The following is a 14,971-nucleotide window of genomic DNA, read 5'->3' as shown; positions in this document are numbered from 1 at the left end:
TTAAGTTGTTTAGTTTGTCTCTGAAGACATATTTCAGTGGTTCTATAATGATTTTTTTTTAATACATTCCCCTTGGTGATACCTTTTAAGTTAAAAAGAAAAATCAGCCCTCTTCATATACTGTGGTTTATGTGATCTTCCCATCCCATTTTGAAAGAAGAGTTTCTGCATTGAAGAAAATAAATAAAGAGAAACATTCCAGAAATGTTAGATTTTGTTCCCTCACAATTTACTTTAAAGTATTGAGGAAGCCCTTGAGATACTTTCCTAATCAACCATCTTTCCTAAGATACTTTCCTAATCAACCATCTTGTTGAAGTGTTTTGTCCTCTAAATATTGTAAGTGAAAGAGCTTGATTTTCAGCTCTGCCACACAGAAGCAGCAGAACCGAAGGGCATACTTGGGGCATGTAGTGCTGGTACTTGGAGGACTCATTTCTTGCTGTGATTCTGGAAGTGCCTCCTTATCCTGTGTTACTCTAGCGTGGGTCATATAGGAACAAAGGCAGCTGCCTTATATCAAGTCAGGCCATTGGTCCGTTGAGCTCAGTTTTGTCTTACAGGCAGCAGCTCTCTAGAATTTCAGGCAAGAGGAAAGCTGTTTTGTGGTAGCAAGCGTGACTTGTCTCCTTAGCTAAGCAGGGTCTGTCCTGGTTGCATATGAATGGGAGACTTGATGTGTGAGCACTGTAAGATATTCTCCTTAGGAGATGAGGCCGCTCTGAGAAGAGCAGAAGGTTCCAAGTTCCCTCCCTGGTATCTCCAAGATAGGGCTGAGAGAGATTCCTGCCTGCAACCTTGGAGAAGCTGCTGCCAGTCTGTGAAGACAGTACTGAGCTAGATAGACCAATGGTTTGACTCTGTATATGGTGGCTTCCTATGTTCCTATGTCAGGGATTGAACCTGGGACTTTCTGCATGAAATCAGATGCTCTAGCACTGAGCTGTGGCCCCACCCACAAAGGGGAATATCTTGCAGCAGACAGTGCTTACATGTAGTCACCCATCCAGATGCAAACCAGGACAGATTCTGCTTGGCAAAGGGGACAATTCATGTTTACTGCCTCAAGACCAGCTCTCCTTCCAATTGGTGCAGTTGCTGTAAAGTAGGGAAAATGAGCAGTGCTCAAGAGGAAAGCATCTTGCCACAGCCCCCTCCTGTACCCTGGCCGGCTTTTGAAGGCCACAACAGCAATAGACATCTTGTTCAGTTGTCAAAGTAGCTTTTGGGGTGCCAGTATAGCTGAGGATAGGATTGCGCTGCATTTACGACAGCATTAAAAGAATTCTTGGTCAGTTCTTTTCTGTCAACTCACATAGTAGTTTTTCAAGTTTGAATAATTTTTATGAATAGCTGAGAAGGCTCCTTGATTAGGGTTGTTAGATCCAAAAGATGTTTTCTGTTCCTCTAATCATTGCACCACCACAAGAATGTTAGCAGGTTCATTCTCTCCTGTCATGGTGGTAATGTGTGGAAAGAAAAACATTTTTTAAATTTTAGTTTTCCTATTAAAGGTGAAGGATCCATTTTACCTGCCTTATCTGGCAACTCTGATTAATTAATTCATTAATCTTAATATTAATGAATGATCCAGTGTCTGGGTCAGGTTGCAAGACCCTCTATTCTACTCTGTCTCGTAGAACTCGGTAAGAGCCACTAGAAATGAACCCAGCCCCATCTCTGCATCAAAGTACACCTTCATCTGAGTAACCTTGTGTTTGAGTCATCTTAACTAACAAAACCTAGGAGGTGGCTTTTATATATGCATGACTGCAAAGCATTCAAGACATTTTTTTTCTCAATGTACAGCTTTTGCAGATGCTGAAGGGCAAAACCTAGCCTCTCTCCTATTGCGCGGCTTGCAGTTGCCTGATGGCATCCAGCAAATCCACTGCATCAAACAGGTTTGATTTTGGTAGTATTAAAAATTCTAATGTGAAAATGTGCTGATATGTTCTTATGCTAATGAGGGATGAGCCTTCTTTTTCAGAACAGCTAGAGCCCAAGTAAAAACCAAAAATCTGGGTTAAAAAATGATCTGTACCAGGGGTGTAGGGAACTTGGCCATGGCTGGAGAACAATGTCCCCCGGTGGCTCCCCCACTCCATAGGCTTTACAGTTGTGCAAAGTGCACGCACACCCCAGCCATGCCCCTGCATCTGTCAGACACAAGGAGAGGGGCCAATACCAAGAACGGGGCCCATCAGCCCCTGTAGAGCTTGACTTCTCAAGTTAGTAGTCCTTGGAATCGCTGACTGAGAGCTTGTAGTGAATTAAAGCCTTTGTCTCAGAGCAAGCTCATGTGAGGGGAAGACACATGCTGAATCATCCTGGCTGAGCTTTCTGGCAAGGCTTCTCCTAAAGCTTTCCTGTAATTTTTGCTACGTTCTAAAGGCTGCCACCACCACCTTTTTATTGACAGAGGTTAACCCCACCCCCACCCCGGGCTTGGAGTGGGATCTCAGGGAAACTCTCTTTCCTATTGAAAAGTACAAAAACCTTCCACATGCAAGCCTACACAGGTGAGAAAACAGGTAGTTGCTGAACGTCTGAGGCATGTTTGCACCAGAGAAACCCCGTTTCAGCCTCCCCTTTCTCTTGTTAAAAATCCACTTGCAGAGGTCTGTAAAAGAAAAAAACAAAAAGGAAAACAATTTTGTTCTAATGCTACAGACTGCTTTCGGCTGAGACTTTCCCAGCTTTTAGTTACAGGTAAAAATACTCAGTCAGTTAAAAGAATACTTCAAAAAGCACCCTGAAAGATGTTGGGGCGGTACGCTTTAAAAATTGTGGTTACTCAGTTGCAAGGAACAGGTATTGGGTCGGGAGGGACACCTTTAAAAGCTTACAGTCTTTTGCATCACCCTGGCTGGATAGGTGAAGGCTAGTGCTTCGTAGTTTAGTTACATTACAGGTAAACAATCATAGAACAGTTTCAGTGATATGCAAAGCCCAGTCTGATTGAGACAGGAATGGGTGTAGTTGGCTCACTAGCTTCATCATCATCATCATCATCATCATCATCAGTTTTATTACGGCCATTGGCCAGCAAAAATGGTAGTAACAAATATACACAATACGTCAATAAAACAATGCTAAAACACAATATGACAGATTACAATCAATAATAATAAATTATTTAAAAACAACAGACAGCTCTCGCAGTTAGGCACTTAATAGGGACCTCAACCTAATGGCAATATAGAAAAATTTAGCCACAACTGCTGTAGTCCCAGGGCTCGAATCCGCGAGGCAGTAATAAGTATAAAAGAGATCACACCTTCCGGGAAATTTAAGTAACAAAGGGGAAATGAGCTCTTCTCTAGCGTCCTGATACAACGAGCAGTACAACAACACATGGGTGACAGTTTCCAGAAGGCCAACGCCACAAGGGCAGAAAACCGCAACAGGATTATCTTTTGCAAACCTCCGATCCAAAAGAGAAGAGGGCGAAACATTGAACCGGGCTCTGGCAAATGCAGCCCAAAATTTGGAAAAATGTAGCGTTGTCAAATAACTAGCACCTCTATCTCCCCAGGGTGGCAAAATCCCAAAATGTAAAGGGGAGCAAGTCCTATTGGCCGAGGACCTAAGTTCCTGCCGTTCAATATCGTGCAACCGGAGAAATAATATTTCCTTCACCTTATTATATTCCCAAGTGAGGAGTTCTGAAGGAGAAAGGCCCAGTTGAATAATTTTATTATTTACAAATGTTAGCCAAGGGTTAGGATCAGAATCCACCCATAGATGGCTCACTAGCTAAAGCTGGGCAACAGCAGCTGGACTTCTAGGGGTGAAGCCTGGTCCAGGAGGACTCCCAAGCTGTGGACTTGATCCGCCCGCCCCCAGGGAATACCCCGTCTAGAACAGGTCGATATACCATCCCTGAGTCAGCAGTTCTCCTGACTAGAAGAACCTCTATGGTATTGAGATTTAATTTCAATATGTTTGCTCACATCCAGCCCTTCACCACCTCTTCCTCTCGCTCGCTCCCCCACTCCTTCCTCTCTCTCTCTCCTCCACCGCCCATCTTATTTTGCTATATATAGATTGTGCCTTTGCTGGAGAAGATGGATACAAGCTGTCTGGGTGATCCCATAATTAAAAGCTGCTTAGATATTTTGGCAGCTATGTTCTTATCTCTGGATGTAAAGAACCCTTTGAAAAAGGTGTTGGCAAGGTAACAATCCATCATTGATTTATGGAATACACTGTCATAAGATGTGCTGTGACACAGCTTTAAAAGGGGATTAGACAAACTGATAAAGGACAAGTCTATCAGCAGCTATGGCAAAGCTTCACGACTTGGTCCTCCAGCTGCTGTTGGACTACAGCTCCCATCATCCCCAGCTACAGTAGCCAGCAGTCGAAGTAATGGGGGTTGTAGTCCAGCAACAGCTAGAAGGCCGAGCTTTTGCATATCAAACTGCTGTTAAAGGCACAAGAACAGTTCAGGCTGTGTTTTCCTGACCAGTTGGCAGCCCAAGGTTTATATTAAATTAATTGTGTTGAAAATGAAATATGCTTAGAAGCAAACATTCTGAAGTGTCCTGGAATGTATTATGTGAAGGGTGTTGCTTTTCTTTCAGAAAGGGAGAGATATTGTACAATATCTGTACAATTGTGTTTATCATGTCATTTTACATTGTTGATCACAAGAATCAGGCCGTAGGAGCTTCTAAATTCTGTTCAGCTGCATTATCCAAAGGCTGAAACAGACATAGATATATGTTTTTCCTCCTTAACACTTAAAAACAATAACTAGCCCCATTCTTATGGCATGGAGTGAGTACTGTAATATGACCTCCCTCTGTGGTGACTGTGACTGCCCTGTATCAGCAAGTGAATCTTGAAACATGGTAACTTGCCAGTGAAATGTAGCATGAAACTGATTTGCGCTGAATTTAAGCATTCTGCCTGCAGGATCACACCAGCTCTAGTTGTCCCTCATCCTACTAGAAAAGAACAATATATACACTGCTAATATTTTCATGTTTTCTTTGTAAACAATGGAGTACTTGATCTTGGACACCTTGAGAATTTCAGAAATAACATTTTAATTACTGCATCCAGGCTGCATTGACTTGATATGGGTCTGGTTCAGACAACACAAAGAACCATGGTTAAATCAAGGTTCCGTGTGACAGTCATATTGCATTACTGTCCCCACCACACTTTGTGCATGATGGGAAGAAATATTAAATTTCCAGCCCTGATTTAGAACAAACCAGGATTTGTTTTGGTGTCCTAACCCAGAAAATCCTGGACTCTAAACCAAAGTTTATGAACAAGCCAGAATATGAAACTGGTCCTGCTGCTGATTCACCACCTGGGACTGTGCTTCTCTGTCCCTCCCAGAGGCCAGTAGGGCCATCAGCTGCCCTGTGAACAGGAGAAGAAACAGCTATCGTGGCCCACCACCCACCTCTTGATTATTTTAACGATTTTGCTGTTTGTATTGATTTTATTTAAGCCACTCTGGGACCCTTGTTGGCTAAAGAATTGGGTAAAAATACTTTTTACAGATTCTGTTGAAATGATGAATATTTATATGATGAATATTTATATATTGCTTTTCAACAAAAGTTCCCAAAGTGGTTTACATAGATATATTTAAGCTGTCTCCCTGTCCCTGAAGGGCTTATAATCTAAAAAAGAAACCTAAGATAGACACCAGCAACAACCACTGGAGGGATGCTGTGCTGGGCATGGATAGGGTCCATTGCACTTTGCTCAGTTAGTAGGGGACTGGTATTGAACAATTGCCTACTTGCTGGTATTGAGCAATTGCTTACTTGCAGACATTGGACTCAAGTTAATGACTGACATCCTGTTCAGTGAAATCCGGGTGGTACAGCCCCTTCTGCGTGTGTCTAAAGCAACGCCTGAACAGTTGTGCTGCTCCTTAAAATTGTCCAATTGCAGGATGCTGCATCCATTATTTTCAGCAGACATAGTGTTGTAAAACTGTGATTGTGCAGTTTTAACTAGTAGTTCACCAGTCTCGTCCCACAACACTGTGGGCGTTTTTCTAGACATGCACAGCAGCACATGACTATCCATACTGCCTGTCTTTTGCTGCACAGAATGTTAATCCCTTTCTCTTACACAGTCTATGTTTCACAGATGCTGTGCTTCAATATTATTCTGGAGTCTTTTTATTAAAAACATAGGAGATCAAAAATGATTATCTTTACAGCAAATGTAATAGGTTCTTTAATCAGATTGGCCCAAATTCTTATATTGGTACTAAATTATATTGAAGCTTTAGAAATATTATGGTGCCAAGAGAGATCCAATTGCATGTTTCATTATCATGAATGCATTTAGCATTTGCATTTTGCATAACTTGACAACGCTCTCTTCAACTGCAGCTCCTTAAACAGCCTTCCTGAGCTTACTGTGGCAGAAGCTACACACAGTTTCGTTGACTGCCTTAGGGAAGAGTTAAAAACTACAGACTTATCTCAATATAGAAAGATTATGGACAATCTTGCTTCCTGTATGGAAAATATCAGCATAGGTATGATCTTTTTAATCACATTCTATTTTTGGAACTTCTAATAACTTTTGAATGTATAGTGATATTGTAAGCACTGTATTCATTGCTAAAATAGCCACAGCTAAAATTTTAATATGTTTTTATTCATTGATATTTTTATGTTTTATGAATTTTAATTGTTTTATATTGTTTGTATATTATGTTTAAACTGTACACCGCCTGGAGATTTCTATATCAGGCAGTATAGAAATACGATCGATGAATGAATAAATAAAATACATACTTTGATCTTTCAGGTAAATCAAGTGTGTATATCCTGTTCAAAGAAGGTAACATGTTGGTATTTCTACATTATAATGTTTTGATAGTAAGAAGTGAATTTGGAGTGCCTGACTGTCTATGGAGAAGCATATTTTCTGATCCTGAGTAGCAATATAGGTGGTAGAAAGGATTCCTCACTTCCAGTAGTATTCAAATATTTACAGAGGGAAATATAAAAGGCAAATTTAGGTAAAGCTATATACAGAAAAAGTGAGACAAGTATCTTTATATGTATCAACTAGTGCTTAAAAATGAAGGCCGCAAGTTTTCTATTATAATATGATGCTTCCTCAGTAAGGATGTTTCAAAAGTCAGAGAGTGGGTGGGTTGATGGGAACATACCTGTTGGTGCTTGTTGCTTTACACAGCTAGACCATACCCTTATCCTCTATCAGCCTTATGGAGCCCAAAGGAAGTTGAAGCAGAGTATATCTTGGAACCTGCATTCTATACATTAATTCAGAGGTTCCCGAGCTGTGGTACTCCAGATGTTGCTGGACTACAACTCCCATCATCCTCAGCTAGAGTTTATTGTGGCTGGGGATGATGGGAGTTCAACAACATCTGGAATACCACTGGCTGGGAACCCCTGCATCAATTGATCCAAATAAATGATCTTGCTTGTTCTGGTCCACATTTTGTGGAATCAGACTTGGAGCTATAAATAGATTGCTTTATCATTCTAGCCAAACAGTGAATGTTTTAATTTGCAAATACCCAGACTGCAACCTTCCAGACTCTGTAAGGAAGAGCTCCCTATAGTAATATGTGCTTATCCCTTACTGCCTTATTCTCATTGTAATGTCTTGAAGCAAGATCCTGGGGGCTAGAGATGTGTATGGAACTGTTTGGCGCTCCATTCTAGGAGCGCTGAACCAGTTCTGTCAACTGGCATTGGAGCTGGTTTGGAGGGTGGGTGGGGGTTTCTTTAAGGGGCAGAGGAGGCACTGCTTACCTGCCAGGTCCCACTCTGCCACTTTCCCCGCACTGGCGCTCTCGCAAGAAGTGGGTGTGCGGGGCTGCAGCATGCCTCCCTGCAGCCCCTGTCAGCATGCAAATAGAACCCTAACTGGTTCCGTGCACATCCCTACTGGGGGCTGGCTCATGCATACATGTTCATTGCCTGTATCACCAAGTGACTATTAATTGTGCAGAGAGCACCGTTCATGGACATGATGCTTTAAATGAGCAAAAAGGAGGTCCACGCTCCAAGGGTCTAAATTTCAGTCTAAATTTCAAAAGTGGGAGGTGTAGAAGACGGTGGGAATGGAAATGAGGGAAGAATATATTATGATTAAAAATTATTTATATGCTGCTTTTCAACCAAAAAGTTCTCAAAAAAACCCCAGCTCAAAATATTTAAAAATAAATAAATGATGGCAACAGGCATTGCAGAGACACAGAATGCTGGGATCAACAGGGAGAGTTGCTCTCCTTCCCCTCCTAAATACAGGAGCACTATCACTTTAAAACTACCATTCCTCTTTGGCCAATTAGCAGCTACAGATATGTAGGCTTAGCTCATTAGTGAAACCAAGGCTGCAATCCTGCGCAGACCTGCTAGTGAGAAGTTCTGTCTAAATCAGTTTGACTTCATTTCAAGTAAACATGTGTAGGATTATTCCTAAGTGATGATGATGCATGAAATGACTTGCATGTGTCAGTGAGGCACCAGAGCTATAGCAGCACAGACTGTTGTCATATAACCTTAAATGCTTTTCAGTTGATGGTTTGCACACTGAACTGCCAGTCAACAAGGGTGGAGTAAAGAAGTAAATGTATATCCCTGAACCAGGTCTGCGCAATTCAAAACTGCCCTGGTTAAGCCAGAGTCATTCAAAAGGAGCACAACGCTGTGCCAGAAGTTAGTTCTGCTTGTCTGTCTTCCTGTATATGTTGCTATTAAGATAGAGAAATAGTTAATTCGAGAAGGATGCAGTGATATGTAGTATTTTATTTAAGATATTTCTACCCTGCTTTTTGACTTTGAGTCCCATTCTGGATTATAAGATTTAGCCACAAAATAATATTGTTAACATCTGGCAAAGCAAAACCATAAAAGTCTCACAAATCTTAGTAAAGCAGATCACTAAAGATAATCTCAGCAGCAAGAAGCTGAATTTAACAAAACCCACTAAATGCCCAGTAAACTATTTTTCTTCTTCACCTAGTGTCTAAAAACCATCAGACTCAGCAGCAGGAGGATAAAAGGAGTGAGTTGCATAAACAAGGGACCACCAAAGAAAAGGCCTTGTCTTTAGTTCTACCTAACCTCAAATGGTGGGGGCTGAGAGCAGGGTTTCTGATTTATTTTATTTGTTGTTCAATTTTATAGCACCTTTCATAATGCATCTCAAAGTTGCATTTAAAACCTTCAGATCAGTGAAACAGTAGAAACCATAAAACACCAAAAAACACTAACCATTAAAAAGGCCAACAGAAACAGGAAAGCTGAGAGACCCGGCAGCCCCTTAGGGGTAAAAGTCTGAACAAATAAAAGGGTCTTTTACAGATGGGTTTGTAGGGAGGCAGGAGGGCCTTCAGATACGCAAGCTATAATAAAGCTGTTTATATTCTGTGCAGAGAAGACTTGATGTAGAAGGTGAGGAAGCAGAATATTGCTTCATATGAGAGGCAGAATATTGTATACTATTTTTAGTTTCATTCAATTCATTAGTATGTCATTCAACATATTAATCTGGCCGTTATGGAGAATATGACATTACGCTTAGAGGCCAAAATTGGGATATTGACGGTTCCCTAAGTACCTACTGTGTGGCAAAAAAATGAGAGGGAATTCTGTTGCTTTTGGTATTAAGTCTGTATTACAGTTCTGAGAAACGTCACCTTAAGTGGCGCAGCGGGGAAATGTTTGACTAACAAGCAGAAGGTTGCCGGTTCGAATCCCCACTGGTATGTTTCGCAGACTATGGGAAACACCTATATTGTGCAGCAGTGATATAGGAAGATGCTGAAAGGCATCATCTCAAAACTGCACGTGAGGAGGCAATGGCAAACCCCTCCTGTATTCTACCAAAAAAAACCCCACAGGGTGCTGTGGGTGCCAAGAGTTGAAAATGACTTGAATGCACACTTTACCTTTACAGTTCTGACACTTTATTTTAATAATGCATAATTTGCTTTTCCATTGCTTGTTACATTTTTATTTGAGACCATTCTGTTATACCAAATAATTGCTCATATATACTTTCTAACTATAATTTCATAGCTCTTCACTTTCTTCAGAAATCTCTACTTGAAACAGAGGAAGAAAACAGGTGAGAACTGCTACTAAATATAAAGTGCAGGGAAATGTGAGAAGCATAGAGTAGAGACATAATAAAAGCTATTTGGTAGGATATATTTTATCTCTTTGCCATTTCCCAAGAGGGACTGAGTTGTGTCGGTGTGTGATTCATGGATGTGTTCCTAGAATTTAGTCAGATTTTGTAGATAAAGTATTATGGTTTAGTATTCTTTTTAAAAAAGTTATCAGAACAGTTCTGAAATCTAAAGAATTCTGTAAGCCGCTCTGAGCCTTTTGGGAAGAGCGGGATATAAATCAAACAAACAATGTGGAATATAAAATATTGTTGAATGATATTGTGTTAGAACTCTGGGGCTTACGCTGGTGAATTCTTCCCAGTTTTTTCTCAATTCTCTCTCTCTTTTAAATTCTAGAGGAGTAGGGGTGGCATTAGGGGGCAGCCAGCTTAGGCACTGGGCCAGTTTAGGCCTACGGATGTCAAAGGATCCATGGTTGACCCCTGGTGAAAAAGATGGTGGCCACCAGTGCAGCTGCTAATAAGTGCTCCAAGTTGCTGCCAGTACTGTCAAGGTCAGCCACCCAATACCAATACGCAAACCTTTGTGGGGGTTGGTGCCTTGGTGGCAGTGGCGCAGATGGCCCTTGGCAGCTGTGCTGGCAGTTGCCACCTTCTTTTACTTGTAATGGTGGAGGTATTGGGTTATAGGAAGAAAAAGATGGCAGCTGTCTGCAAAACACTTGGCTGAGGGCTTGTATGAACCTACAGGTGAAACTCGGAAAATTAGAATATCGTGCAAAAGTCCATTAATTTCAGTAATGCAAATTAAAAGGTGAAACTGATATATGAGACAGACGCATTACATGCAAAGCGAGATAAGTCAAGCCTTAATTTGTTATAATTGTGATGATCATGGCGTACAGCTCATGAAAACCCCAAATCCACAATCCCAGAAAATTAGAATATTACATGGAACCAAGAAGACAAGGATTGAAGAATCGAACAATATCGGACCTCTGAAAAGTATAAGCATGCATATGTATTCAGTACTTGGTTTGGGCCCCTTTTGCAGCAATTACTGCCTCAATGCGGCGTGGCATGGATGCTATCAGCCTGTGGCACTGATGAGGTATTATGGAAGACCAGGATGCTTCATTAGCAGCCTTCAGCAATTCTGCATTGTTTGGTCTCATGTCTCTCATCCTTCTCTTGGCAATGCCCCATAGATTCTCTATGGGGTCAGGTCAGGCGAGTTTGCTGGCCAATCAAGCACAGTACACTGTATACTTTTCAGAGGTCCGATATTGTTCTATTCTTCAATCCTTGTCTTCTTGGTTCCATGTAATATTCTAATTTTCTGAGATTGTGGATTTGGGGTTTTCATGAGCTGTATGCCATGATCATCACAATTATAACAAATTAAGGCTTGACTTATCTCGCTTTGCATGTAATGCGTCTGTCTCATATATCAGTTTCACCTTTTAATTTGCATTACTGAAATTAATGGACTTTTGCACGATATTCTAATTTTCCGAGTTTCACCTGTAGTGCTGGCACTGGAGGAGGAAAATATCCATGCCTTAGAACAGTGGAGGATGCAGTTTTGAGTTGATGACTCTGAGTCTGAGGGCTGACTCTGGGACCTTTGCTAACTAATGCATTGCACAAGCTAGTGCAAATTAGGATTTTGTAAGACTCAGTTACTAGAGTCTGTGAGGTCTTCATTTCCTTGGAATGGAGAACACTGTCATATATTTTGAGCACAGTTCAGTCTCCAGTAACACAATTGCTTCTCGATTAAGTTCTGGAATCAGCTTATTGATGAAAAGGAACTTGACTTTTTAACCGTCAGCGATGTCCACTACAGATCAAAATGCACCTTTTAAATCACAAGTGATTATTAACTCATGAGTAACACATAGGAAACTTTGCCACTTATTTTCTTCTTCATGGCATCTGTGCAATCGCACAAATGGGTGATTTTGCTCATTTGCAGTCACACACATTTGCAGAGCAGTTTTGGAAAATTCTTGAGTTCTAGCCCCTCTCTCCAAAACAGGGTTTGTTTTTCCCCCTGCCTAGAGGGATGAAGTGAACCACTTTCCTGTTCAGTTATCTTCTTATCACCATGTGTGAAACAGCTTTGGAGAATACTGTGCATCCCTTTATGTGTGGCTTTAGTCAGGTCTTATTTTATGATTGTGGTATTTTACGCAAAACTTTGTGTTACATATTTTCTAGTGGCCGTTTCAGACCTAATTGCCAGCCCTAGCACTAAACATGTGCACATGTAGTGGAGTGATTGGGATGCACTGCCCTCTTCCCCATGCGATTAGGGAAAGGTGTCCCGGTGCATTGAGAGGGGTACATATGTCGTCATTGCTTGTGTTAGGGCTGGAAGATGAAATACTGTCTGAACCAGCCCCAGGCCTAACTGTGATTGACAGCAGTTGCTGAAACATTTATATATGTAGTTTGAAGAATTTGTATGTTTGTGTGAAATGAAGTCATATTTTCCAATAACCTAAAGACACCAAATTTTGCATGAACAATCCTGCAACTGAAATTATCTAAATGCCCTACGTTTTACACCAGAATATCCTTGGTGAAAGGTTTATAATTTTTTTAAACGAAGCAATTCTGAATATAATCACCATATTTTTAATTCTATAAAAAAGCACCACCCACTAAAAAATCAGATCAGTAACTCCAAAATGACATAATGCCTAAGAAAAGCAGATCTTTCTCAGATTCAAATTTACTGATTTAAATTTACCATATATGATCATTATTCAATAAAAGGAATAATGTTTGAAGTTGAAATCCTACAAATGTCAAACTGTTCTTTTACTTCCTTTTGCAAACATGTTAATTAAAAAATTCTATAGCATTTATTTAATTTCTTGAACTTTCCTAGAAGTGTAATCTACACAAAATGACTTTGCTCGGCCAACAAAGGTCCTCACTTGCGAGTTAATGTATATTTTAAGTTTTACATTAGCAGTGGAAATCATCCCCTCTGCCTAATTCCTTCATTCTCACATGTACCTGAGAAAGAACCTACTTGAGATGAAGGAGCTTAAGGTCCTTGCTAGGCTGAAATGTTCTGGCCAGCAGGTAGATTTTAATTGGTGTTCTCACACTTGCAAACTCTGGAAGCAATAAGAGAGCACCCCATTTCATTCTGTTGCTTTAAAAAATCATATTTTTAAAATAATAGTCCGAGTGTTTATGTTTCACATTTTCTGCACATGCATAATCTTCACTGATTTGAAATTCGTTGTTTAAAGGAAGTTCAGTGGAAATCGCATTGCTCAAACTCGACTGATGCATGATTTGTTGATGGGTGTTAAAGTTTCAATGATGCTGATACAAAAAATACAAGAAAATATTCAGGAAAATATTTGGAAGAAACTCGATTCTCCTATTTGGCAAAGTATGTGTGGGCTGCTGAATAGTTTTACATGCTTCTTAGTAAATGGTAAGTAGTACAAATTTAAGATTTTGTTAATGTTCTGTTTGCTATATTGCCTTTGACAGTATCCTTGATACTATACATAGTGTAGTATCCTTACATAGTATCCTTGATCTGGTTGACATAGTATACTTGGATTTTCAAAAAACTTTTGACAAAGTTCTCTACCAAAGGCTCTTGAGTAAGCTTAGCAGTCATGGAATAAGGGGACAGGTTCATATGTGGATTGGTAACTGGTCGAAGGACAGGAAACAGAGGGTAGGAATAAATGGACAGTTTTCACAATGGAGGTAGGTAGGAAGTAGGGTCCCCGAGGGATCGGTACTGAGACCAGAGCTCTTTAACTTATACATACATGATCTAGAAGTTGAGGTGACCAGCGAAGTGGCCAGATTCACAGATGACACTAAACTATTTAGGGTAGTGAAATCCACAATATATTGTTAGGAGCTCCAAAAAGATCTCTCCAAACTGGGGGAGTGGGTGATAAAATGGCAAATACGGTTCAATGTAAGCAAGTATAAAGTGATGCACACTGGGGCAAAAAACACCAACTTCACATATAGACTGATGGGATCTAAGCTATCAGTGACTGACCAGGAGAGAGATCTTGGGGTCGTGGTCATTGAAAGTGTTGAATCAGTGTGTGACAGCTGTGAAAAAGGCTAATTCTGTGCTAGGAATCGTTAGGAAGGTTATTGAAAATAAATATGCTAATATTATAATGCCCTTATACAAATCTATAGTGCGGCCACATTTGGAATATTGTGGACAGCTTTGGTCACCATATCTTAAAAAAGATATTTTAGAACTGGAAAAGGTGCAGAAGAGGGCACCCAAAATGATCAGGGGCCTGGAGCACCTTTCTTATGAGGCTAGGCTGCAGCATCTGGAGCTCTTTACCTTGGAAAAGAGGTGACTGGGGAGACATGATTGAGATGTATAAAATTATGGATGGAGTGGAGAGGGTGGGCAGAGATAATTGTTTCTCCCTCTCTCACAACACTGGAACCAGGGGTGATACCATGAAACTGAAGGCTGGGAAATTTAGGACTGTCAAGAGGAAGTATTTTTTCCACACAGTGCATAATTAATCTATGGAATTCCTTGCCATGGGATGTGGTGATGGCCACCAGCCTGGATGGCTTTAAAAGGGGCTTAGACAGATTCATGGTGGACAGGTCTATCATTGACTACTAGTCTAGTGGCTGTGGGCCACCTCCAGCCTCAGAGGCACGATGCCTCTCAGTACCAGTTGCAGAGGAGCAACAGCATGAGAGAGGGCATGCACATAACAATTGCCTGTGGGCTCCCCAGAGGCATCTGGTGGGCCACTGTGTAAAACAGGATGCTGGACTGGATAGGCCTTTTGCCTGATCCAGCAGGGCTGTTCTTATGTTCTTTTAG

At 40.9% G+C, this 14,971-nt stretch overlaps 1 protein-coding gene across 18 annotated transcripts in view; it reads left to right on the top strand.

The window, feature by feature from the left end:
• Positions 1–14,971, top strand: part of THADA (THADA armadillo repeat containing) — a 239,717-nt gene that overhangs the window by 5,790 nt on the left and 218,956 nt on the right. For 15 of the 18 annotated variants that reach the window (XM_053311591.1, XM_053311582.1, XM_053311600.1 and 12 more), the window contains exons 3-8: positions 1,810–1,904; positions 4,050–4,180; positions 6,375–6,523; positions 6,799–6,831; positions 10,053–10,101; positions 13,380–13,570. In XM_053311591.1, coding sequence (XP_053167566.1) covers positions 1,810–1,904; positions 4,050–4,180; positions 6,375–6,523; positions 6,799–6,831; positions 10,053–10,101; positions 13,380–13,570 — 648 coding nt within the window. Of the gene's footprint in view, positions 1–1,809; positions 1,905–4,049; positions 4,181–6,374; positions 6,524–6,798; positions 6,832–7,932; positions 8,688–10,052; positions 10,102–10,530; positions 10,662–13,379; positions 13,571–14,971 lie in introns of those variants that run through there. The other 3 variants (XM_053311635.1, XM_053311621.1, XM_053311631.1) reach the window with 3 other exon arrangements.

Source organism: Hemicordylus capensis, chromosome 1 (assembly GCF_027244095.1).
Source record: "Hemicordylus capensis ecotype Gifberg chromosome 1, rHemCap1.1.pri, whole genome shotgun sequence".
Lineage (NCBI taxonomy): Eukaryota > Metazoa > Chordata > Lepidosauria > Squamata > Cordylidae > Hemicordylus > Hemicordylus capensis.
Note: the sequence above shows the minus strand (reverse complement) of the source record. Positions and strands in the feature narration are given on the sequence as shown.